Source organism: Chionomys nivalis, chromosome 6, assembly GCF_950005125.1.
Source record: "Chionomys nivalis chromosome 6, mChiNiv1.1, whole genome shotgun sequence".
Taxonomy (NCBI): Eukaryota; Metazoa; Chordata; class Mammalia; order Rodentia; family Cricetidae; genus Chionomys; species Chionomys nivalis.
In genome coordinates, this window is record NC_080091.1 from 21,762,795 (window position 1) to 21,787,400 (window position 24,606).

General features: G+C 40.4%; 1 protein-coding gene across 2 annotated transcripts in view; it reads right to left on the reverse strand.

The window, feature by feature from the left end:
- Wdpcp (WD repeat containing planar cell polarity effector) overlaps positions 1-24,606 on the reverse strand; it is a 286,163-nt gene that overhangs the window by 190,513 nt on the left and 71,044 nt on the right. For both annotated transcript variants that reach the window (XM_057771862.1, XM_057771861.1), the window contains exon 2: positions 3,049-3,132. In XM_057771862.1, the coding sequence (XP_057627845.1) occupies positions 3,049-3,109 (61 nt within the window). In that variant the 5' untranslated portion in view covers positions 3,110-3,132. The remainder of the gene's footprint in view (positions 1-3,048; positions 3,133-24,606) is intronic.

Here is a 24,606-nt window from a genome sequence, read left to right on the forward strand (position 1 = left end):
AGCTCAGATTCTAGTTCCTATCCTATAGCATTTGGGAGGAAATCTGCAAGAAGAAAGGGGGGATTACCGGGAGCTGTGGATAAATTATTATCTAAAACTTGTTTAGAGTCAGAAGGCTTCCAAACCTATTCAAATTCAGATGCTCTGCTGGGCTAGGTAAGAGAAAAAGTGAGACTTCGCAGATGTTGGGATTGATTTAACCAAGGGATTCTGCTCTTGCAATTTAAACAAGAGAACGGAATAATTTTTCCATGTCTATGAATAATGAAATATCTCCTTTATTGAAGTAACACTTGTTTTCTTCCATGCAAAAATAATTCTCAGTTACTAACATAAGGAGGATACAACTGTCTCTCATGAAGCGGAAGCAGTGCAGGCTGCCCCCTAGTGACTGCCTGCCTCCCAAACTTTGTCAAACTGATGGACAAAACCAACAGAAAGCACAAGGAAAGCTGCTATAATTGAGTCTGCAAATACATAACAATGAGTCATGTGTACTTGATATATTCATGTATATGAGCATACTCAATACCCACATGTTCATATTAGTACTCATACTAAAGCTATACTTTATTCATTATGAAATTAAGACATGATTTTAAAGAACGCAATTGAATGTTGTTTAAATGGAGAATATCTCCTAAAGACTGACTGGGAGTCTGTGACCCCTTCCTTGAGCACTTACAATATTTTCTTAAGCTGAGTAGTGATTTCACGAATGTGCTCACTTTTTGATAGTTCACAGCATATTCTTACAATCTGTACACTTTTCAGTACATATGTTACACTTCAATTTTCAAAGTTTCTTGTTATTTAAAGCTATAAGCTAAGAACTGCAGGCATTATATATGCAAGCAATATCTCCTATTAAAACATTCCAGTTTATAATTATAATATCATTCCATATATCAATATATCTCCCGCTCTAGAATAGAGCTAGGAAGATCATAAGGGACCAGGAGTTCTGTGCACAGATCTGACCTTCCTTACCTGGATGAGTGGGACTGAATGTAAGTATGACAAGGGCATGTACATAAGCAGACCGGTCCAAGAATACAGTATGTTAGGACCCCTGTAGGTACACAGTCCATACACAGAGCACAGCGGCCTGGTGGGGAGTACTGGAAGAAAAGATAAGAACGACGGGGGGAGCCGGGCGGTGGTGGCGCACGCCTTTAATCCCAGCACTTGGGAGGCAGAGGCAGGCGGATCTCTGTGAGTTCGAGACCAGCCTGGTCTACAGAGCTAGTTCCAGGACAGGCTCCAAAACCACAGAGAAACCCTGTCTCGAAAAACCAAAAAAAAAAAAAAAAGAACGACGGGGGGATCATCTAACTTGTGCCAAGGAGCACATGGAGTCAGAAGGATTTCCGCGCAGGAAAGAGAGGACACAGAGTGCTAGACTGCTGCTATCCAGCAGGGACCGGCTGGGTAACTAAAGACAGGGAAGCAATGAGAACTGTTCGACTGAGAAGAAACGTGGGGATGAAAAGAGAAGAAAACTATTTTCTGAGATAACTTTTTCATTTTTTTTTTCTTGTAATATACTTTCAATTTTCAAGATCAGTTTAACATCAGTGTGTTCTAAAGCTTCTGTATCTGGTTCTTTTGCTTCGTGGATTCAGCTCTTTCCTTGGGTTTGTGATTTATTTTTCCCTTCCTACATAATCTTATTCTCCCCAGAATTCCTTCTTCCTACTTGCTTTTTTTTTTAGTGCTTGTCTTCGTTCCTGTAGGAAATCCTCACATACCTGGTGATTGCTCAGCTCCGACAAGTGAGGCTCTAGAAATCTACGGAGGCCCCCAGACCTGAGGGGGGGTTTCCTTGTCCAGCCAGGGACCAGAGCATTTCACCAAAGACCCCGAGAATATCAGAGTGGATGTTTTCTCAGTTACCCCAGGAGAGGATTCTATTCTCGAACCCCTTCTTCCTTGGCAAATATACAAAGGTGAGAAGGCGGTCTGGGGCGCAGAGGGCTAGAAGGACCCCATCCTTCAGACGGCAGCTTCAGTCTCCTCCATCTGCAGCTTAGCGGGTCTTCTTCCTGTGCCTCTGGGTTCTAGAGTTTAGATCCTCCTTAAGGAAATACATCCACACCACGGAGGTGTCTCATTATTTTATGCAGACACACATTCCCCCTGATGTCACCCTGGGGCCACACCCCCATCTTCTGCAATGCATGCTCCTCAAGTTTCTGCTTTCTGAGGTTTTATACAAATGGGCTGTCACTGGAATTGTTTTCTCTAGGCAAATGATACTCAGATTTTTAGCTCTGTTAATTCCTTCACATCTTCTATTTCCAAAGTGTCCTTTTCCTAATCTCAGTTTTATGTGTTTATGCATCTTTAATTCAGTTAATCTTATTTTAAAAGCATTTTGGGAGAAAACAAATGTATTAAATAAATTCCATCTCAATGTACTCTAAGGAAAAATAAATGAAAACATGGCATTCACTTGTTATTGTATGTTCAATATTAAGAAACTGTACTTTGCACGGTAAACCATTTTCTTGATAAAGATATAAAAGTAATATAAGTAAAAGTGTATTGCCAAATATAAAAATTAGTTCAGATAATTAAAGTAGAAAAACATTTTATAAGTTGTTTTCTAATGAAATATATATTTGTCCTAAAATAAGCATTGTTAAAACAGTTATATTATTTTCATTCAAGAAATACAAAACACAAATAATTGTAGATCTCAGCTACATGTTTGAAATGTTTTTAATATCAAACAGAAATGTCTTTTCATGAGTTAGCCTGCAAAAAACGTATGACTATATAACAATTGAACAAGCTTAATAAAAACTGAGCATGTATGCATCCTTAGAGGAAGAGCTACTAGACTAGTAAAATTAATTTCATAGCTCAAGCCAAAATAAGTTAATAAGAGTATTTCAAAGAATTTTTTCAACACCCAGTTTTTCATTAAGGATGAAAAACAGAGACTGCAACTCTATCTGGCAAATCCAGGCGCTAACTTTGTCAGCACTCACTGGTGAGAGCAAAGGAGACTGTGGAGCCAACGCCGATGCAGAGCTCACTCACCCGCAATGTGTAAGGTGCTGCTCAGGGACCACAGGTGCAGCTCAGTCAAGCAGAAAGACATCTGATGGCAAAGGAATCGCCGTCCTGTCCACAGTAATTAGAAAAAAAGAGGTACCGATCAATTATTTCCCATTGCCAATCACAATCTAAACCCCCCCCTTAAAAAAAAACTATTACTTGAGATATGGTCCATTAGATTAAATACATTTTCATTTATTTGGTTAACCATCCAGAAATAAGCTCTAGAAAAAGAAATATATACTTCTTTTCCTGAATTTACTATGTCATCACATTGAGAAATGTGGTAAGGAGGCTATATTTGGGTGTTCAATAACATATGTTTGGTTACAGCTCTAAGTATACTTAGAATTATTTAGTATGTGAACATCTTCTAAGTCATAATTTTTAGGAAAAATAGTTATTAAATACAAACACATTTTGTGATACATTTTAATATATAAAGCAAATATTTTAGATGCTCCACATATAAACAGGCTACAATGGAATGTGCAGGGTAAATAGCATATAGTTACTATCATATGAGGTGCAGTTACTTAAAAACGAGCTGTATAAATTACATTACTATTCAGATAGTGTGTTAATCTGCATATCATGACAGACAGTCCAGACACTTTTTAAAACAAGATAGTGAAAAATGTGCATCCTGGATTCCCTCCTACGTTAGCAGCAGGGACCAGTAACGTACACCATTGAGACTTTAAAAAAATCAAAGATCTCATCAGTTTGGATGATAGGAAGAAAGCCAGTCAAACTCTGGAGAAAGTTTACATTTCACAAATATTTAAAATAAATTTATATAATTTTCAAATGTTTGCTTAGAAATTAATATAGCACAGTAGGCATAGCCTATGTTTTTCTAATGATTTAAACTAAGCACATGATAGAAACTGTAAAAGAAATGTTCTTTTCAATGAACTTCTGGAAAACAAAATAAGCTTGAAAAGTATTTTAAGACAACTTTTAATAGAGGAGGTAGCCGGGCGGTGGTGGCGCACGCCTTTAATCCCAGCACTTGGGAGGCAGAGGCAGAGGCAGGCGGATCTCTGGGAGTTCGAGGCCAGCCTGGTCTACAAGAGCTAGTTCCAGGACAGGCCCCAAAAGCTACAGAGAAACCCTGTCTCGAAAAACCAAAATAAAAAAAAAAAACCTTTTAATAGAGGAAAAGACGTTTCAGTTTCTTTAACATTAGGAGTGGCTAAAATATTCCCACATTATTCATATGGGTAATAATACAAATTAATTTCAGGCATAATAAAAACTTCCCTTGCCCTCACTTCACCTTTACAGAACCTGGATATAATCATAATCATAAAGAACCACGTATGTTCTGCTAAGGAGACAAGGCGTGCCATGGCTGAAGAGGAAGAATGAAAACGTGCTGATTCAAAAGACCCAATTCTGCCTGAACAGCAGGGCTCTGAGACAGCATCAGCGAAGCCATGAGATGTCCCACGAGTCTTAAAGCACAGGGTTCCAATTGTTTGATGATGACGGAGGAGGTGGTGGTGGATAACTTGTTCTAAACATTTCTGTATTTTTACTCATTCTATCCTCTTAGTGATCTGTGGCAACACAGTGCTACACTGTGGAACTGAGGTCATGCAGTCATCTGCTGGAGAAGGCAAGCTCGGAATCCATACAGGCTAGCTCTAGAGGCTCTGCTGGCTGCCCCAGGGCTCTGCTGTAGGATTGGTACAGACAGAAGTATATGGTAACTTGATGAAAAGACAGTGGTAGATATAGGTGGAAAGATTAAAGAGAGAAGAGAGAAGAGAGAGAGAGAGAGAGAGAGAGAGAGAGAGAGAGAGAGAGAGAGAGAGAGAGAGAGAGAGAGAGAGAAGGAAAATGAGCTAGGAAGATGGCTCAATAGGTAGGTAAGAGTGCTTGAGTGCTTGGGCTGCACGCATGAAAACTTAAGTATGAACCCACAGTACCCACATGGACCTTTGTTACCAGCATTGGAGAATGGAGATAGGAAGATAGAGAGCCCCTGTTCCAAGGCAATAAGGCAAGAAGGAGAGAGGAGCACTTGGAGCACTGCTCAGGCTTATGCACAGGAATGCACAGGCCCATACACGCACACTCTCACATGCATGCACCACACACAATACACACAGGAATGGGAGGGAGGGGAGGAAGAGAGGGAAGGAAGAAGGGAGGGAGGCAGGAAAGGAGGGAGTCAAGCAGGACCCCTCAATCTCTATTTACCCTTCTGTAACTAGATGCTCATTTCTCCTGCATATAGATGACTTAATGAGTAAGTACTAAGTAGAACAGGTGGTTAATGAAAGGTCAAACACCAAAGAAGACGTTTGAAATGGGATACACAAATGAGTTGACCCTGTGTTAAACAAGGGTGTAATGGAACAGGCGTATTTGTCCTCTGACACTGAATGTTGGAAGTCACCATCTACAGACTACATCACAAAATTAAAAATCCTATTCCTCAACTTAGAGTTTATTCAGATGCCAGTGACAATAATTTGTGGCAATGTGGGCAGAGACAAGGCTGCTTAAGCTGCTTATAGTTACATAAAGACTATAAGTTATTACAGAGAAGAGCTTACAGATTAAGGAGTACACTTTTTCTTACATACTAAAAGAAGACAACACTTGAAATCCTGTCTGTAGTCAAGTCAATAAACTTTCCAAAACTTTCTCCTGATAACAAAAAAAGAGGGTAGAATACATTCTTAGTAGCAGTACACACTGGATGTGTGTGTGACCTATATATATTTTTTAATTTGAAAGTTTAAAACGCTGAGCTATTGTGATATTGGGAGAAAAGGCTACATGAGCTTGGTGGAGAGCTTAAGACGCCCAGGGAAGCTCGTTCTTTGCATCTCCCATGGGGAAGCTTGAGGGTCAGGACAGTCTATGACCACAGACTTGTCTTCCAGTCCAGGATTGAGGGTGGAAGGACGGGGGGAGATGTGCTGCTGCAGGAAGTGGGGTGCAGCCTAAAGTAGGCAGCGCAGCAGCCACTGCGTTGACGGACTCAGAGAAAGTATGACATCCAAGACCGACTGGGACCTGTGCCTGGCACAAGGAGACTGGGGGTCAGGGAGAGATCACAGCATTTGAAAAAGGACATAGTGAGGAGCTGAAGCACATATGAGTGACACAGATAAAGAGAAAATGGCCAGTGAGGTCGTGATTGGACTTGCTCAGTCCTGTGAATTCCCCAACATAAGTGATTAAAGAGAGGACTTTGCATTAACAGAGGGGGTGGAGAAACAGCCAAATGCTAGTCACCCTTTTTTTCTTGAACTTCAACTATCTGCCAGGAAAACCATAAGAATCTGAGGAGTAAATAAATGGGATAAATAAAATGACTTCATTAACATCTACAATGCTATTCAGACAGGAAAGGAAGAGAGACCAAATCAGTACCTCCTTTTAACCTCCAAGATGCCTTGCCACCTTTAAAACTGCACAGGTTTTTAAAACACCTTGAAACCATCTCGCATCTTACTCAAGAATGTCACCAGTGAGAAGGAATGCTGGTGATTTCCTGGTCTGAAAACCTGCCTGGAGGAAGCAATCAAGACCGAGCTTGTGCCATCCAAACACTGTATTAGCGCAGAAAGAACTGTTTTGAAGTAGGAAAGAAAAGTATTTCAGAACCACTGTGGACTTTGCACTCGGGGAAGGCGGTGTGGGCAGGGACGGACAGAGCAGTCAAGCGAGTGTTCCCGAGCTGAGAAACATTAGCCCACTAGTGCCCCTGCGCCTTCCTCTGGGCGACCCCAAACTAGGCCAGAAGAAGCTGTGCAGAGCAAAAACACGGGATCTTGAAAATAATGGCTCAGAGAATGAAAGAATAAATAAAACAACAACTGCAATTTAAATTTTCTGTCATTTTTAAGTAACTTAAACATTAATGTTGTTTATTTTAATTACTTAAGGTAGTTTAGGTCAGTTTCAGTTGTCTCCGAAGACCATTTTTGTAACCCACACATCTAGTCTTCATGACTAGACAAACTATTATTTCAGTTAAACCTGACATAAATTTAAGATGGCATTCTGTACAGGGAAGGATCAGAGTGCAGATTCTGAGGAAAGGGGGGAAAAAACCTTTTTTCTCCTATTTAATCCTCAAAGGGCTCTGTGTTTTTTAAGACAGCTTCCCATACTTTCTTCCATTTGAGCTACATTAGAATTATTCCTTTCTGTAGTAAAATGCAAAATAGAAATCATTCCAGTAGCATACTGCTGATGTTTTTTTAGAAAACAAATACATGTTTGAGAAGTAAAGATTAATTAGCACTTAATAAATTGCAAAATGCTTGTCTTCTGCCAAAGCAGTTAGGTCTGTAGCTGCCTGTTTTCTGAAGCCAGCTATTTCGACTGCTATGGGGAGGAAAGGAGGCTTGAGGGCAAATAAAACTCTAACGTAAAACATGATAGTAGAAAACTAATGAAGCAAGAAAGACAGTGCTAGGACACCACGGCGCCAGCAAGACATTTAAAATGGATGTATAGAGCACAGCACTGTACAGAGCCTGAGGGGCTCCTTCTCGGGCATAGGTGTGAAACATAGACTTGCTATTTATTATCATACATTTCCCTGAGAAGTCATTGAAAATGGTTAAAAAGAAAGATAACTAAATAGTATAAATTTACATAAACCACTGTTTTGCTGCATGTTAAAATCGTAATTACTTTTCAATTGCATAAAATTCAGTGTATTACCCTCCAATTACTTCCTATTATCATTAACATACAATATCATAAACACCTGTTAGGGATATTTATGAGCACATTTGATCAAAGACAAATTGTCACAAATAAGATTTTTTTTTCCAAAAACTTTAAACAATGAACCAAACAAGCAAAGTTTATGCAAAAGGACAGGGGAATCCCAAATTAATGAGACCACAAACTTGGGCTAAATTTACTGCACTGGACTACTACAAATGAGGGACAATGCCTCATTTGTGATCCTAAAGACTTATTGCACCTAAATATAACTGACTATAATAAGCACTTAAAGTAGCTTATGTATATACTGTTCTACAATAAGCCTCAGATACAAAGATTTATAGCAGGGTCTCAACTATCAAATAGTATATAATCTAGCATAGCAGATTAAAACCAATCGTGGAATATGAAATCTGCAATGTATGCCACTTTAGCAAGATAAACAAAGGCCTCCAGATGCCCAGTCGATGGTATAGTTTGGTAAATAAATTATTATTGTTGTTATATTATTATTATTATTATTATTATTATTATTATTATTATTTTGGAGATTGGGTCTGACTATGCAGCTATGCAGCCCTGGGCCTGGAACTCTCTACGCAGACCAGACTGGACTTGAACTCACAGAAGCCTACCTCCTTCTGCTTCCTGAGTGCTGGGATCAAAGGTATACACTGTCATATCAAACTAAAAAAAGATCATATAATGTATTTGAGGATTGGTAAATTTTACATGAGGTACTAAAAAATAATGAAGGAAAAAAACAGAAAGAATTAGAAAAATGTGGGGGCTAGAGAGATGACTCAATAGTTAAGAGCACTGACTGCTCTTCCAGAGGACCTAGGCTCAATTCCCAGCACCCACATGGCAGCTCACAACTGCCTGTAACTCCAAGATCTGACGCCCTCACACAGACACACATTCAGGCAAAACACCAATGCACATAAAATAAAAAGAATTAGAAAAAAACAAGCTTATTTAATTTTATTCTTACATTATGGATTTAGTGAGATAAGATAAGAGAGGTTGATGGGGAGAAGGAAGTAAGGGAGGGAAGGAAGGAGGGAGGGAGGTAGAGAGACAGAGAAGACTCAAGTGGTCTTACAAGAATGACAACAGCCTATGGGCGCGGATGGCTTGTCTCCTCATCCCAAGCCCAGCATTAACTCTGGTTAATGTGGTTAACTCACTACAGCACAGGACTGGTGCAAACCATTCTTAGCCTCCACCCAGACTGGTTCCCATGGCTTATTCTCACAAACAGGAGCTGGACCAAAACATCACAGAAAACGGGAGTTTAAAAGAAGTGAAATTTGTCAATGTTTAAAAAAAAAAGTAAGACTCTAGACACAATGGGAGATTGAGGCAAAGGAGAGTCATCTGGGTACATATGTTTGACTAGCTAGAAAAAAATTATAAGAACTACTTGAAATTTTCAAAATGGAAAGTGAAAAGTCACTGAATGAAATCCCAGAAGAAAAACAGAATTGAGATAGATATTTGAACAATTATCTTACAAGATGATCACGGAAAAATGAATTTAATTACAATTGGGTCAGGAACACTAAGGAAGAGAAAATGGTGTGAGGCATGTAGGGGATTATATGGTGATCAGACTTGCTGGTTTGGGGTTGAATGCCGAGATGACTCGATGTGATCTAAGGAGAAATCAAACTTTATCAAGGACACCGAAATGAAGCGTGCTACAAAAAGGTGTGGCTCCGCTGTTCAAACTTCTGGGCTCTGAGCCAAAAATCCCCTTATTCTAATCCAGCTGTGACAAATTTACCCAAATCATTTAACCTCTCTGCCTCAATTTCCCCACATGCGAAAACAGGGATAATGATATTGACCTACATTTGCAAGGATGTTGTAAGCATTAATTAATGTTGTATAAGCTTTGAAGATGAAAAAGGCTGAACGTTATGAGTATTGCATAACTAACTGCCTACAATGTGAGAATCTGATCCTTTAATTTTACTCAAGCAGCAGTTATCAAATAAATGAACTAGGTATCTTGGTGATATTTGCCTTCTAATGTTTCAAATTATTATTTAAAGTATATCTAGATACTTCCTTAATTAAAAGTGCTGCCTTCCAGTATACACTGAATACAAAATGTGTTGAAAATAGGTGGTCCTCAGCAAGTGGCACTTTTCTTTAAAGAAAATTACGAAGCTTTGAGGTCTAGCTGGTGGACAAGTCACATTAGAAGGACTCTGAAGCTGTACCTGCCCCCAACTCTTATCAAGAGGTCTTTACTTCCTAGACCTGTACTCCACGCTCCCAGCACCATGGCTGGAGCTGCCCTGGCTACCATGCCTTTCCTGGCACAATGGACTGAGATCTCCTGAGCTGTAAGCCAAAAATAAAACCTTCCTCCTTCAACCCAGTTCTAGCTGGTGTTCTGTCAAAGTCACATAAACTAGCATGGCATATAAAGTTCCAGATCACTTTGGGAAACTACAACATCTTTAAACTTAAATGTTAAGGGCGTATTTGTTTCATAACGAGTACTCCAAGTATCCCACAAGGGTCAAAAGGTAATAGATACTTGGGGCTGAAGAGATAATTCAGTTGGTGAAATGTTTGTCCTATAAACATAAAGACCTAAATTCAATTCCCAGCACCCAATAAAGATTCCAGCATGCTGACACAGCATTATAATCCCAGAACTGGGGAGGGTAAGACAGGCAGATCTCTGGGGTTTGCTAGCCAGTCAGCCTATTATAATCTCAGCACTCCAGGTCCTGGTGAGAGCCTGGTTCTTAAGGCATGGTTCCCAAGGTTGACTTCTGGTCTCCACATGTGTGTACGTAGATGTAAACGCACCAACACTTTGAGTTATTGCAAGGTTAGATTTAGCATGCAACATCAAGCAGTTGAACGGTAGAAGCAATATAAAAAAGTAGAAAGCACTGGGTCAGAAGCGTGGCTTGCTTAATTAGCTTCAGCTGTCAACGTGATACAACCAGAGTCATCTGAGTGACTGTCATTTGGGAATTATATCAACCCGATGGGCCTGTGAGGAGCTGGAGAGATGGCTCGGTGATTTAGTGGCTGCTCTTGCAGAGGGCCCAGGTTCAATTCCAACACCCACTTGGCCGCTCACAACTGTCTACAACTCCAGTCTCAGGGAATCCAAAACCCTCCCTGGCGTCTTCAGGCTCTAGGGATGCATGTGATACGTAGACAAACGTGAAGGAAAAACACCCATATGCATATACATAAATTTAAAAAAATAATGGCCTGTGAAGATGCTTTTGGGGAAGGAGTTGATGTAGGACCCAGGCCACTGTGTGCAGCACCAACATTCCTAGTACTATGTCCTGAGCTGCATAAGAAACCCAGCTAAGCTAGAGAGAAAGCCAGGGGACAGCATCCTCCACGGCCTTTGCTTCAGGTTCCTGCCTGGAGTTCTGCCTTGGCTTCCTCCAGTGACAAACTGGAAGTTTAAGAAGAAATAAACCCTTTTCTCCCTGCAAGTTCCTTTGGGTCATGCTTACCACAGCAGCTGAAAGCAGTAAAACAACTTCCCATCATGTTCTTATTCTTATTTCAAATTTTTTTTTACAGCCTTCAAGTGTAGAAAAGGTGGAGAGAAACTTTTTTATCCCATTAGACGTTCTATCTGGGCTTTTGTTTCTTCTGGGTTTCTAAGTTACAACAGTAGCACATACTTATTGTGTTTGAAAAGCAAAGTAGAAGCATTTGGTATAAAAATGAAGTCTTCCCCACTCTAAAGGGAGCCAGTGCACAGTAAGACATATGTCCTTTCAGAATTCCTTGGTGTACACACATGTCCACACTCACGCCCAACACGTTTGTATCTTTGCAAAGACAGGGTTTTATTTTGCATACACTTTGCCGTTTTTCACTGAGCAGCCCAAAACTCATGTTCCATTGAATGTGATCATAATTTACTTATCTATTCCCTTACTAATTAGTACTGTGTTTCCAATATTTGCCTTGCAAATTATAGTACCATGAAAAAGACATACTAACACTTTACACATTGGTAGCATCCACAATGCCTGTATCATGTAAAACTGCCACACAGCAGAGGACTTCCTCTTTTCCCACATCCTTAACACCTTGAAGCATTGTCAATATTTCACACTGATGCCAATCTGATATGTGAAGAAAATATTCCTTTAATTTCAGGTTTAATTTTCATATTTATTAATAAGATCAAGCATCTTTTCATGTATTTCAAATAATTATGTTTCCTCAGAAAATCACCTATTTTTATCTTATGCCCACTTTTCTTTATGCCATCCTAAACAAGTGGTATTGGAGATACTTGCCACTTAAATTTTATCAACCTTACACATGAGGAAAATGAGAATACAGTTTCTCTTTTCAACTAGGGAGTGGTTGTGACCCAGGTCTCTGAACTCCCACTTAGCTAATGGTCTGCAAAGTGCCAAGAAGACCAGACCCATAACCAGGGAAGACCAGGCCCATAACCAGGGAAGACCAGGCCCATAACCAGGGAAGACCAGGCCCATAACCAGGGAAGACCAGGCCCATATCCAGGGAAGACCAGGCCCATACCCAGGGAAGACCAGGCCCATAACCAGGGAAGACCAGGCCCATACCCAGGGAAGACCAGGCCCATAACCAGGGAAGACCAGGCCCATAACCAGGGAAGACCAGGCTCATAACCAAGGATGTCTCTTCACAGCTGCAACAGCAGGTCAGTTGCTGATTCTGGATAAAGAAAAAAAAATCTGTTTCTAAGTGCTCAGAGAACCTGAGAACCTGTGCATCATTCTTACTAAAAGAGGGCAAAGGGAATTCTATTCCTTGACAGAAAGAATGCATTCATTTCCTTGAAATAAACTGTAAGAATAAAAAAACTTTCTAAGTCTCCTGTCATACTTAAATTTGGAAAATATTTCTCTAGGGCATTCTTCAAACTGTTTAATTCACTTAGTTAAATAGATCCTGTCAATTTAACATTTTCCACATGGTAAGCAGTTTTGACATTTAGACAATTTATCAATGGCTTCTTCGCTGAAGCCTGCCTCCCCTTCTTTCTACTCATTACATGTGCAACAAATTAAATTTCACTAATATTTAAAGATCAGTGCTGACCTTTGCATAGCCATTCTCTAGGTTCCTATTAATACAAACATCTTGTTTGCTGGTGCTCATTTTGAATATTTTGCTACACACAGTTTTCCATTATTCTAGCTGAAGTGCTTTTTTCCCATGACCTTGCAAAATCATTGGTAGAGCTTACATCAGGCATCTTAGGAAGATAAAAAGTACGCTTGCATTAGCAAACAACAGCAATAGAAAGAACAAGCATCTTCCACCAGCCCAACTCAGGTCCCACCTTTCTCAACTTCAATAATATGGACTTGCTAATGGTTTTCAATGATGTACCTTAACCACAACAATAAAAAGACAAAATAGAAATGTTAGCTATATGATAATCAGAATTAATTCTAAATTATAACCATAAATATAATTTTATGTTACACTGGAATACATAGAAAAACGTGGCCTTGAAGAGAAAATAAATTTCAGGAATAGTGCTTAAGGTTTGGTTAAAGACAAGTGAACACTGAAAGGCTCTTATCTAAACCAACGCTTAAATACTGAAGTAATTTGTCAATTTGGAATTACTGTTTTAAAAAGTATATAAATCAAAGTGAGAAAAAGGTGAAAGAAATACAGAAACCCTTTCTCTACAAACAGGAGAGACACTGGAAGGGACTGACGTGCCCTGCAGCTATACCAACTCAACCTTGTCGGTTTCACTTGTCAACACTTCGATGACAGATTGCCACCCCCTCCTCTAAAACACAAACCCTAGTAGCTGTTGAAAGAAGTGCTCCTTATAAAAACTGGAGTAGTCTTGCAACTTGATAGTTGTGTGCTTTGAAATCTTTCTTTTCACACACACAAAAAAAATCTTTAAAACTTTTCCTGTGGCTTCTGTCAAACTTGGAAGATAAAGAAGCCTGCTAACATGGTGCAGCAGAGGGTGAATAACATCTGCAGATATTACTAAGGCTTTATACCATTGTTTCCCGGGAGCCCTCTGAAATTACATGCTCAGTGTGTGTGTGTGTGTGTGTGTGTGTGTGTGTGTGTGTGTGTGTGTGTGTGTGAGAGAGAGAGAGAGAGAGAGAGAGAGAGAGAGACATTTTCCAAAGAATCCTCTTCTATATGCAATTATACCCTAATCCCCTTAATGTACAAATACAGAAATGGAAAAGGGGAAGCAAAGAGCCATCAGCTTGTGAGACGCAGTGAGACCGGAAATGCTCTCCGCAGCCCCGTGTGATGCTCTTCCTACTCCACCTCTCTCTAAGTGAAGACTGTGCACTAACCTTAAACAGCACTAATAAGAAGAGAACACAAAGTTGGGAGGGAGCATGAAAGTGACCAGAAAGAATTCAGAGGTGGTATGTGGAGGGGTGGTTATGATCAAAACCCACTGTGTACCTGTATGAAATTCTCAAAGAATAAAATTTAAAATATATAGAAATGAACCAAAAAAGAATTCTTTTCTATCAACTTTTACTTCACTTAGAAAGCTCTTAAAGAAAGTAACTTAGATGCCTATTTAAAGACTATTCTAGTTAACTCGCTTATAAACAATGTAATTGAATTATCTGATTAGAAGTCATGTTTCTTAGGCATTAAGAATCTTCCCTATTGTTTACATAGCAAACATTACAGATGACATAAAAATGAGCTCCAAACTGGTAAGTTTGCAACTTGCGAGAGCAAGGGTCAGTTTTCTTTAAGAGCATGCCTCTCTACAGGGCAAGCCCCATACTTAAAGAATATTTGCACAGCACAAACTGGACTTAGTGAGTTGAGAGGGTGGAGATGAAACTGGGAGAAGTTGAGGGGAGATAAATATGATCAAAATATGTGGTTCCAATTTCTCAAAGAACTAATAAAAGATTTATAAAAAAAACTCTAGTGTGAATGATTATTATTCTGTAGCTCTGGTAAATTCAGTTATTAAATCAAGGATGCTTTTCTACCCTGACTACCGTTATTTGGTAGCAGCCCTCACTAAGCTGCTGGCCCATCAGTCTCTATGACAAATTTCTAATAGATGCAAACAAGCCCTAAATTCTTAAGAATTTCACAATGAATCTTTCAATACCATGATTGGATCTTTCTTCTGTTTCTCCCCTGATTGGCTGGTTTTTGTTTTTACTAATGGTTTGTCACAGGATTCTTTCTTAAATAAAACTTTTAGTATTTTGTTTCATGAGTTGAATAGGGGACCAAATTAGATAACTTAGAAAAGAACAGTCTTTTCTTACTGAAATGAATGCCTATGAATAACCACAATGTTCCCTAAGAAGAGATCAATTTCACCTTAACAGATTTAACACAGGCATACATCATCAGGGCTTACAAATGCTAAGAATTTCCTAATGGAGTAGGAAATTATTATGATCATGTTTTGGCCTAAAGCCCCAACAAAGATAAATAAAAAATGCATCCTATGCTTTAAAACCCATAGTCTACACCATTACCAAGGAGTAAATGGCAAAACATCTTTTGAAGTGTGTGGCGGATGATAACCACTCAATACATGTCAGTTTCCCTCTGTGAGTACTCAATAGGCATAAAATTATGAGTCTGATTTCAGTAGGAAGTAATGAAAATTAAGTAATTATCAGTTCCATGGATATCATTTCAACTTTTAGTTATTTTTGTTTGGCTCAAAATATAGTTGCAAAATCTACTACATGCCAACAACTAGGCAAGGCCCAGTGATAGGCACTCGGGATATGAAGACATAACTTAGTGAGGGAGGGGCGTATGAAGAACAACGTGCAACTCCATCACAGCCCAGCCAGCAGAGCAAACTCATGCCCAAGAGGGAGAGGGGAAGAAAGTCACTCCTGGACTTTAGCAGGATCTCAGTCACGATAAAAACAGAAATCATGTGCCCATTTTCAGAACTTATTTCTTCAAAGAAAACAAACTACACTATGTATATAAACCCATTATATTTCTCAAGTCCTTATGACTACTGTTTCCATTTGACAGTTTTTAAAAATGTACACATCTTACCAGTAATGTGTATCTTTATTATAGTGTAGATTTCAATCAAAATTTATTAACAACAGTACCTTACTGTCAATGGTAAATCAGAATTAAGGAAATGTCATATGTCGATGTTTGATTTCCTTTGGTAGGAAAAGTAGCTACAGGTGACTTAGCAACTTACCCTGATAAAGACAGGGAGAGGCCATGGACATCTGGATACTCTGATACCTTCCAACTCATGTGAAAATGGCAAGGGTGAGAGCTTCATGGGACAAAGATATTAAGGCAAAAAAAAAGGACAAGATAAATTCCATAAAATTTTAGAGGATAAACAGTAGATGGGCAATAGATACTGACAGCAGATTTGAAAAACCAGAAACCAAATACCTATGGAGGAGAGAGAGCTCAGAGTAGGTGCCCTGGAACCTGGGAAGCACAAAGGACTTCTGAGGGGATAACTGGCTGTGCAGAGTAGCTGAGAGCTAGAGAGTTGTGTAAAGTCTGTGCAAGTCAGACTTTGAGGTTCCCTTCCTACTAAACCTCCTTACCACTGTCGGGCAATGATCTCACCCAATCCATATGAAAACTGAAAATGGAACTTTTTGAGAGGTTATATCAGAGCAACCTCTCTCTGTCCCCCACACAGACATGTGTGCGTACACAGATTTTCATTTCTAGCTTCCTTCCCCTCAACTAATTGTTTATCCCCAACTTCAGTAGGCATTCCCTGGGAACCTGCAGGTCATTCCAGCCAGAAAAGTGGAGATGCTGACTGCAGATCTTCACCTCTCCCTCCATTCTCCAAGCCCAATCCCCCAGCCTCATCCCCAACTCTGCAGCAGATCAACTTCTGTGGCCTCTCCTCACTCTATACCTTCATTCTCAAAGGACTTAGTGATCATGGTGGAACACTCTACTTGCCACCATCCTGTGGACCCTTCAGCACCCTGATCTTAGCCTATCCCCATTCCTAAGTATCAGGTTCCAATACCTAGAAACAAGTTTTTCCTGGAACTCCCAGTGGCCATATATAACAGAATCCCAGAAGAATGTCCTACCAGATAACACACAGTTACCACACTCTCCTAAGAACCAGACAGGGCAACAGAAATCAGGGTACAAAACACCCACCCAACAAAGACAAAAGCATATATCAGCACCTACAATTACAATCTTCTCAAATCCAGATGTCTGAAAGCCAGCATGAAACACAATCAGTACAACAGCAGGCCCTGAATATTGTAACATAGCTAAAGCACAAGAAAAAGATCTTAAAATAGCCTTTATGAAAATGACAGAGGCTCTCAAAGAGAAAATAAATAAATCCCTTAAAGAAACCCATGAAAACACAGTGGAAGGAAGAATAAAATAGTTCAAGAACCCAAAGTGAAAATAGAATAAAGAAAATCCAAACTGACATAAATTTCATTAGGAAAGGGCAATAAAACAGTTTCAAAAGAGGTATGCGTGGGCCCTGGGAGAGTCCAGATGGGGGACAGAGGGAGGAAATACAAAGAGACATAGATAAAATTAAGGGACACTTGATGGGCAGTATGAAAATCTAATACAGTAGAAGCTTCCTAAAATATATAAATAAATATAAATAAATTAAGGCAATCTAAATAAAATTGCCAAATAATGGTCAAGACAGAGTCCCAGTAGGCTATCCTTGTCACCAATGAAACTTCTAATCCTGGGAATGTGTTACATCTAATTGAATTGTTGGCCAAAGGGGTATCATGAGAATCCCAAACAACCCAGGCATTGCCAAGATTATAGGTTTACTCCACAAACTGACAGGAAGCCCTACTACTGAAGACAACACCTACACCATTCATTGAACATGGAGCACTCTAGCTGATACCCACACAGAATCTTTACTATATTCTAGAGTGTTTGAGCAGGAAGGTAAGAGAAAGATAAACAAACACTAACCCAGCCACAAACTCTGTGATCTACAATGGTATCCTGCCTGAAAGAAATGCTAGTGTAATGGTGGCACAAAATGTGTAAGAGTGGTGTAGGATGTGTTGCTTTCATTGGTTGAATAAAGAGACTGCCTTGGCCTTTTGATAAGGCAGAAACTTAGGTAGGCAGGAAAGACAGAACTGGATGCTGGGAAGAAGAGCAGAGTCAGGCAGATGCCATGAAGTTCCAGCCCGAGACAGACGTAGGTTAGAATCTTTCCCGGTAAGCCACGACCTTGTGGCGCTACACAGATTATTAGAAATGAGTTAGATCAAGATGTGAGAGTTAGCCAATAAGAAGCTAGAGCTAATGGGCTAGACAGTGTTTTAATTAATACAATTTCTGTGTAGTTATTTTGGGGGTTAAGCTAGCCAGGCGGCGGGATGCAGCCCATTCCTCATACTACATAAGAATAATCAACTGCTAACTCAGGCCTACGCAATGAAATGGAACCCATTCCCGACACTGCTTGGATAACCAAGCAAGACTGCCCAGGAATCTAGGATAAAACCAAATATTACTGTTCTAAAAATATTAAGTAATAATAAAATAACTCCTAATGACATTCTGCTATACTTAGATCAGTGCCTTCTTCAGTCATCATCAGAGAAACTTCCTTCTGTCAGAGATGGGAATAAATACAGAGACCCACAGATAGACATAATGCAGATACTGAGAGATCTTGGAACACTCAGCCCTAAGAGGGAAGTCTTCATCAAATCCCTCCCCTCAGGGCTTAGGGCACCCTACAGAAGAGAAGTCAGAAAGAAAGCCAGAGGGGATGGAAGACACCAAGAGCACAAAGCCCTCTAAAATAATGTGATCAAAGATCATATGAAGTCACAGAGACTGAGGCAGCAGGTACAGGGTTTGCATGGGTATGTATCAGATCCTCTGAGTATATGGCTTTCCAGATTAGTGTTTTTATAGGATTCTTGAATGTGTAAATGAATGGTTCTCTGATTCTTGTGCCTTCTATTGGGCTCTTTTCCTCCTGTTTGTTTTGTCCAATTCCAATGTGTCTTTGTTTTATCTCATTCCATAGAAACCTGTTTGTGTTCTAAATGAGAGACAGAAAGTGAATGGATCCAGGTCAGAAGGAAGGTGGGAACAGGAGGAATAGAGGGAGGGGAAACTGTAATCAGGATATATTATATGAAAAAAAAAAATCTATTGTCAATTAAGTTTTTTAAAGAGACTAAGACAAAAAAAACAAACAAAAAACATTAAGGAGAAAATAAATGGGGATTTGGTTTAAGTTGCAAGTTATTGCCTAGAATGTACAAGTATCTCATTCAGTTGTATGTATGTATGTGTGTATTTATGTATGCATGTGTGTATGTATGTATGTATGTATATCTCACTTTAAAAAAGTAACTGTTCAAAAAGGATTGCCCAAAAAGGAAAGAGGCATCACCTAAGTGCATAAAGAGAAGGAAGAAAGTTGGAAATCAGACTGATTCTGAAAAAGAATGAAGTATACAGAAACAACAAAACTATTAAGTCATAGCACAGAACTGGTGTGTGTCTTTTCAGGTTGAAAGAAACCACAAAGCATATACCCAATATAAAAATTATATAGTCATCAACACCTAGGTAGATAATTTCCCCCTCAGCATTCTTCAGGAACAGGGCCCTTCTTTCTATCCCCCAAACACCAGATACATGGGTGCTTCAGAGTCTATCCTCTGTAGACTTTGTGTGGCCATCGGGATTCACTTCCTGACAAAGGCATCACTTCTGAGTCTTCTCTGGTGACTTCATATGCACTAGTTCCACCCCGCTCTTTGCCACATCATTCTGTGATGCTTATTTAATATTTTTATTTTTTTTTTATAAAAATGAGTGTTATGGTTTTGGCCTCTGGTCCCTTTAAGAGACAAGTCATGCCCACTCCCTCCCCCATCCGCTGAGGCAGGCTGATCTTCAGCTTCTGGCCTGAGCTCACTCTCTTTTCCATCTTCCTCTCGGAGAGGCAGCTTTGCTTCTGCCTCTCTTCCCACTTCTCTGCTTCCCCCCTTCTCTGTCTCTTTCTCCTCCTCCTCCTCTCTCTCTCTCTCTCTCTGTCCCCCCCTTCAACCTTCCTCCTCCATAACCCCCTGAATAAATATTCAACCTCACTCTGCAAATCGTGTCTATCCATGTCTCTCTGTCTTCTGCCTGTCTGCCACGTGTCTCCCTGCCTGGGACCAGCCACTGCTTGGGGACCAGCAGCCATCTCTGCCTGGGACTGGCTGCTCCCAGGGCCCGCTGTCTGCTGCCACATGGCCTGCTACCACCATTTGGGACCTACAGCATTCCTGATGCCTACTGCCACCAGAGATCTTGAAGCATTTTTTTTTAAAAAAATATATAAAAATGGGTGAAAATTTAACATGTATAGTCATTATGTAATGGTCAAATTGGGATAGTGATCTTTATTTCTGTCTCAAATATATTCACAAGTTTTGTTATTTTGTTATTCTAATATCTGTTCGTTTGTTTATAACAGAGTCTCAGGTAGCCACCCCCCCCCCCCAGGTGCTGCTGTCAAACTCACTGTTGCAAAGAATGACCTTGAACTCTTATTTTCCAACCTCCACCTCCTGGGTGCTACTATGACAACCATTGTAAGGGTTAAAGTTTAAATTACTGTACTTAAGAGATCTATAAAATTAAAATACCTCTAATCTATAAGCCCCACTTGCCCAAGGACAGATAGCTTCCTGGAATACTGGGAGCTGTTGTTCACAGAAGATAACAAGCCACAAGTCTTCACTTCTGTAAACAAGTTTGGTAGTCCCAGCTGCACAGACCGTGTTTGATGGAGGCACAAAGGCAAGAAGTATGTCAGGATATAATCTTGCCCCGGATTGGATGAAGGCATGAAATACACAGACATGTGAGTTTTGCCTTTATAAGCCTCGGACTAATCTAATTTAGTGCCACATTCTGGGAATCTCTGGTATAGGCCTGGCAGTGTCCATTGTCCTGGCCAGTATTTAATAAAGCTTGCTTCAAATTTGGTTCAAAAATTGTGGTAACGGTCTTATTCTTGCCTGGTGGGATTAACGTTTTCTGGAAACCCCAGAGAGATCAGATACCCACCCAAACCCTAAAGCTGGCCCTTCACCCCAGGACTCTAGGGCTGAGGGCTACCTCTGGAGGTGCACACCTCAAGGCATTCCAAGGCTCTAAGACAAGCTTTCTGTTTTGTGGGCTCAGAGTAAACCGCCAAGCTGAAAAAAGCAGCAAGCACCTAAGGCAGCAATTCTCAAGTTATGGGTCATAAGCTCTTTGGGAGACAAATGGTGTCTCCACAGGGCAGCCTAAGACCATCAGAAATATGTGTTTTCTGCTGGTCTTAGGAACTGAGACACTGCTCCTCTATCCATCTCCAGGATGGTCCGCCCACATGCAGATATGCCTGCCCACATATGAGTACCTAGCACGATGACATCATCATGTGAACCCCATCACAGAGACCCTGAACAAATACAGCTGTAAGTGACAGGGCTGGCTCCATAATGTACTTATTCAGACCAGACACACAAGTGCAGAAAGGAGCTACTGTGTTGAAAGCAGCAGTATTGGAGGTACAATGACACTTCATGAATTATAATTACTAGGTAAAAGTAAAACCATGTACTATAAAATCAATTACTGTTAAAAAAAAAAAAAAAAAACTCTGTACCATGAGAACTTAATCTAAATGCTTATAGGTTTTTTTTTTTTTTTTTTTGGTTTTTCGAGACAGGGTTTCTCTGTGGTTTTGGAGCCTGTCCTGGAACTAGCTCTTGTAGAGCTTATAGGTCTTTTTATATTAAGCTGTAGTTGATATGAATACTGCCTCTTTGTGATAGTAACAGGTATGCAAAAAAAAACTGTATTGACTGACCTATGCCATGTATTATCATATATATATATATATATATATATATATATATATATATATATGTTTTTCGAGACAGGGTTTCACTGTAGTTTTAGAGCCTGTCCTGGAACTGGCTCTTGTAGACCAGGATGGTCTCAAACTCAGAGATCCACCTGCCTCCGTCTCCCGAGTGCTGGGATTGAAGACGTGTGCCACTATCGCCCAGCTATCTTTTGTATTATTAAAGTTATTATTATATATTATTTTCATTAGAAGACTGTCCCATGATAATGGATTATAAAGAGAAGAATGTTAAAAAAATAAATATAGTGAAGAGTTTTTTTTTTACTGCAATTATTACAGCAGGAATTGGGAAACCGCAACTTGTTATTTATTTGTCTGAAGTTCTATCAGCTGAATGGATGAAGCTGGACAAACTAAACGCCCTTTTGATAGCCGGCATTGAATCTTTGCCAGCAAGGATACCGGCTATGTTAGATGCAAAGCTGGAGGACTTCACACTGGTGACAAGTACCACACACAAAACACAGCAGCCATTGGAGCTTCATATACAGTGGCACTGAGAATCGCCAGGGCTTTGAAACTGAAGACCACTGCTGAGGATCTACTATTGCCAGTGACTAAGGACAGTGCTTGTTCTGATCGGAGAGGAATTTGCTACACAACTGAGTGCAGTTTCCTTATGTAACACTGGCTATGGAAGAATAGATGGCATGTCTGTTGATATTCATCAGATAACGTAGGAAATTTAATCTGCTCCACTTCCAATATTTAGTATGCAGCTTGATAAATCTACAGACCAGTAACTGTCCAGTTACTGGTTTATGTGAGGTATGTCAATGACGGAGACATTAAAGATGAGCTTCTTTTTTATAAACCTCTTGAAACAACAACTACTGCTCACAATGTACTTGACACAGTAGGTTCATTTCTGAAAGAGTGGAAGGCATCTTGGGAAAAGGTTTGTGGTGTTTGCACAGACCTGGATTTCAACTTATGGTACTAAACAAGTCACCAAAAGTCATTAGAACTCACTGAATGATTCATTGCCAAATATTAACAACGAAGACAACGCATATGAGCTACAAGAAGGAATAAAAAACATCATTAAGATCTGTCAATCTTGTCAAGGCAAGCACTTTAAACAGTTGGCTGTTTTCACAACTGTGCCTACAGATGCGTCAAACAAAGCTCTGCTATTTCACACTGAAGATGGTTGCTCATGGAAGAGTTTTCAAACATGCTTTTGAGCTTTGTGATGAACTCAAAACAGTTTTTAATCAGAAATCAAGATCACAGCTCAAAGCCCTTTTTAACAATAAAAGTGAATTGCAGGAAATAGTTTACTTGGTGGACATCTTTGCCATCTTGAATGAGTTAGATTTATATTGTTAGAACCAAATGAAACATGTCTTGATTTGTCTAAAAAGATTCGGTCATTCCAAATGAAACTTCAGCTTTGGCCAAAAAAAAGGAAGAAGAAGAAGAAGAGGAGGAGGAGGAGGAGGAGGAGGAGGAGGAGGAGGAGGAGGAGGAGGAGGAGGAGGAGAAAGAAAGAAAGGTGGGATGAAACTAAATTGCACATGTTGCCTACCTCCTCTGCTTTCCTGAGGAGCATGACAGTGACCCAGACAAGAGGATTATGATGATCATTCCTCTGAAAGAGCACTTGCACATGCTTGCAGATAAAATTTCATCAGATTTTCCAAATCTACCTGACACCCCATTTGCACTTTCCAGAAGCCCATTCACAGTTGAAGTAGAAGGTGTTCCTGAGTCAGTACAAGAGGAATTCATTGATTTTATTAGCAGCAATGCCATGAGAGCTGATTGCTCTACAGGGCCATTACAAAGTTATGGGAAAGTGTTTGCGGTCATATCCTTTCTGTCCGAGACTGTGCTGTCCCTTCTTCTTCCATTTCCGACAACATATCTTTGTGAAACAGGATTTTCCAGCTCATTGGTTATCAAGTTTAAATACAGTAAACTTGTTATTGAAGATGATCTTTGCTGTGCTCTTGCAAAGACTGCCCCCCAAAAAGAAGCAATTTCAACCTCCCAACTGAGGTTGGCTTTTTATGCATACTGTTGCAAAATATAGCAATGAAGTTTACTGTTGCTACATTAAGACTGTTACCCAGAGTCAGCAACATAGGCCAGAGCAGGCCTGAGGCAGTGAACTCCACAAGAGCAGGATTGAACCAGCAACCTGGGACAGAGAGGGCCTGGGACTGTGAACTCCACTGGAGCAGGAGCGGATCCAGATCAGGGACATTTGCGGAGGCAGGACTGGGCCAGCGACCTAGGCCGGAGAAGAACTGAGACAATGAACCTCTCATAGGAGCAGGTACAGGGGAGCAATTGCTGAGCTAGTGGGCCAGAGCCAGAGACCGCTGTGGGTCTGGGTGTGAGTCTGGGACCTCCAAAGAACTAGGCCTGAGTCAGGACCTCTGTGGATCTGGGCATGAGTCTGGGACCTCGGAGGGAGCCAGGACCTCTGTGGTCCAGGCGTGGTCTGGGACCTCTGAGAGAGTAGCCCTGAGCAAGGTCCTCTGCAGGTCCAGGTGAACCTGAGTCTGGGAACTCCGAGGAAGTAGATCAGAGCCAGAGACCTTTGCAGGACCAACCCCTAGCCAGGGACCTCTGCAGGATCAGATTCAGACCAGAGATGTTTACAGAAACAGGTCTGAGCTGGCAACCTAGACCAGAGCAGGCCTGAGACAGGAAAGTCCACAGGAGCACAGCAAACCCCGGGAGCTCTGAGTGACCTCCAGAAACATGTAGTAACCAATGATATCTAATAAAATAGAACCTTGGCACTGTCTATACCATGAGGAACAACCATCTGAGAGTTAGATCCACTGGCACCTAGAAGATTAATCACCAGAGTCACAGACAGCCCCAACCATACCAATTAGAGGAAAAGATGAGTAGACAAGGTAAAAACACACGCA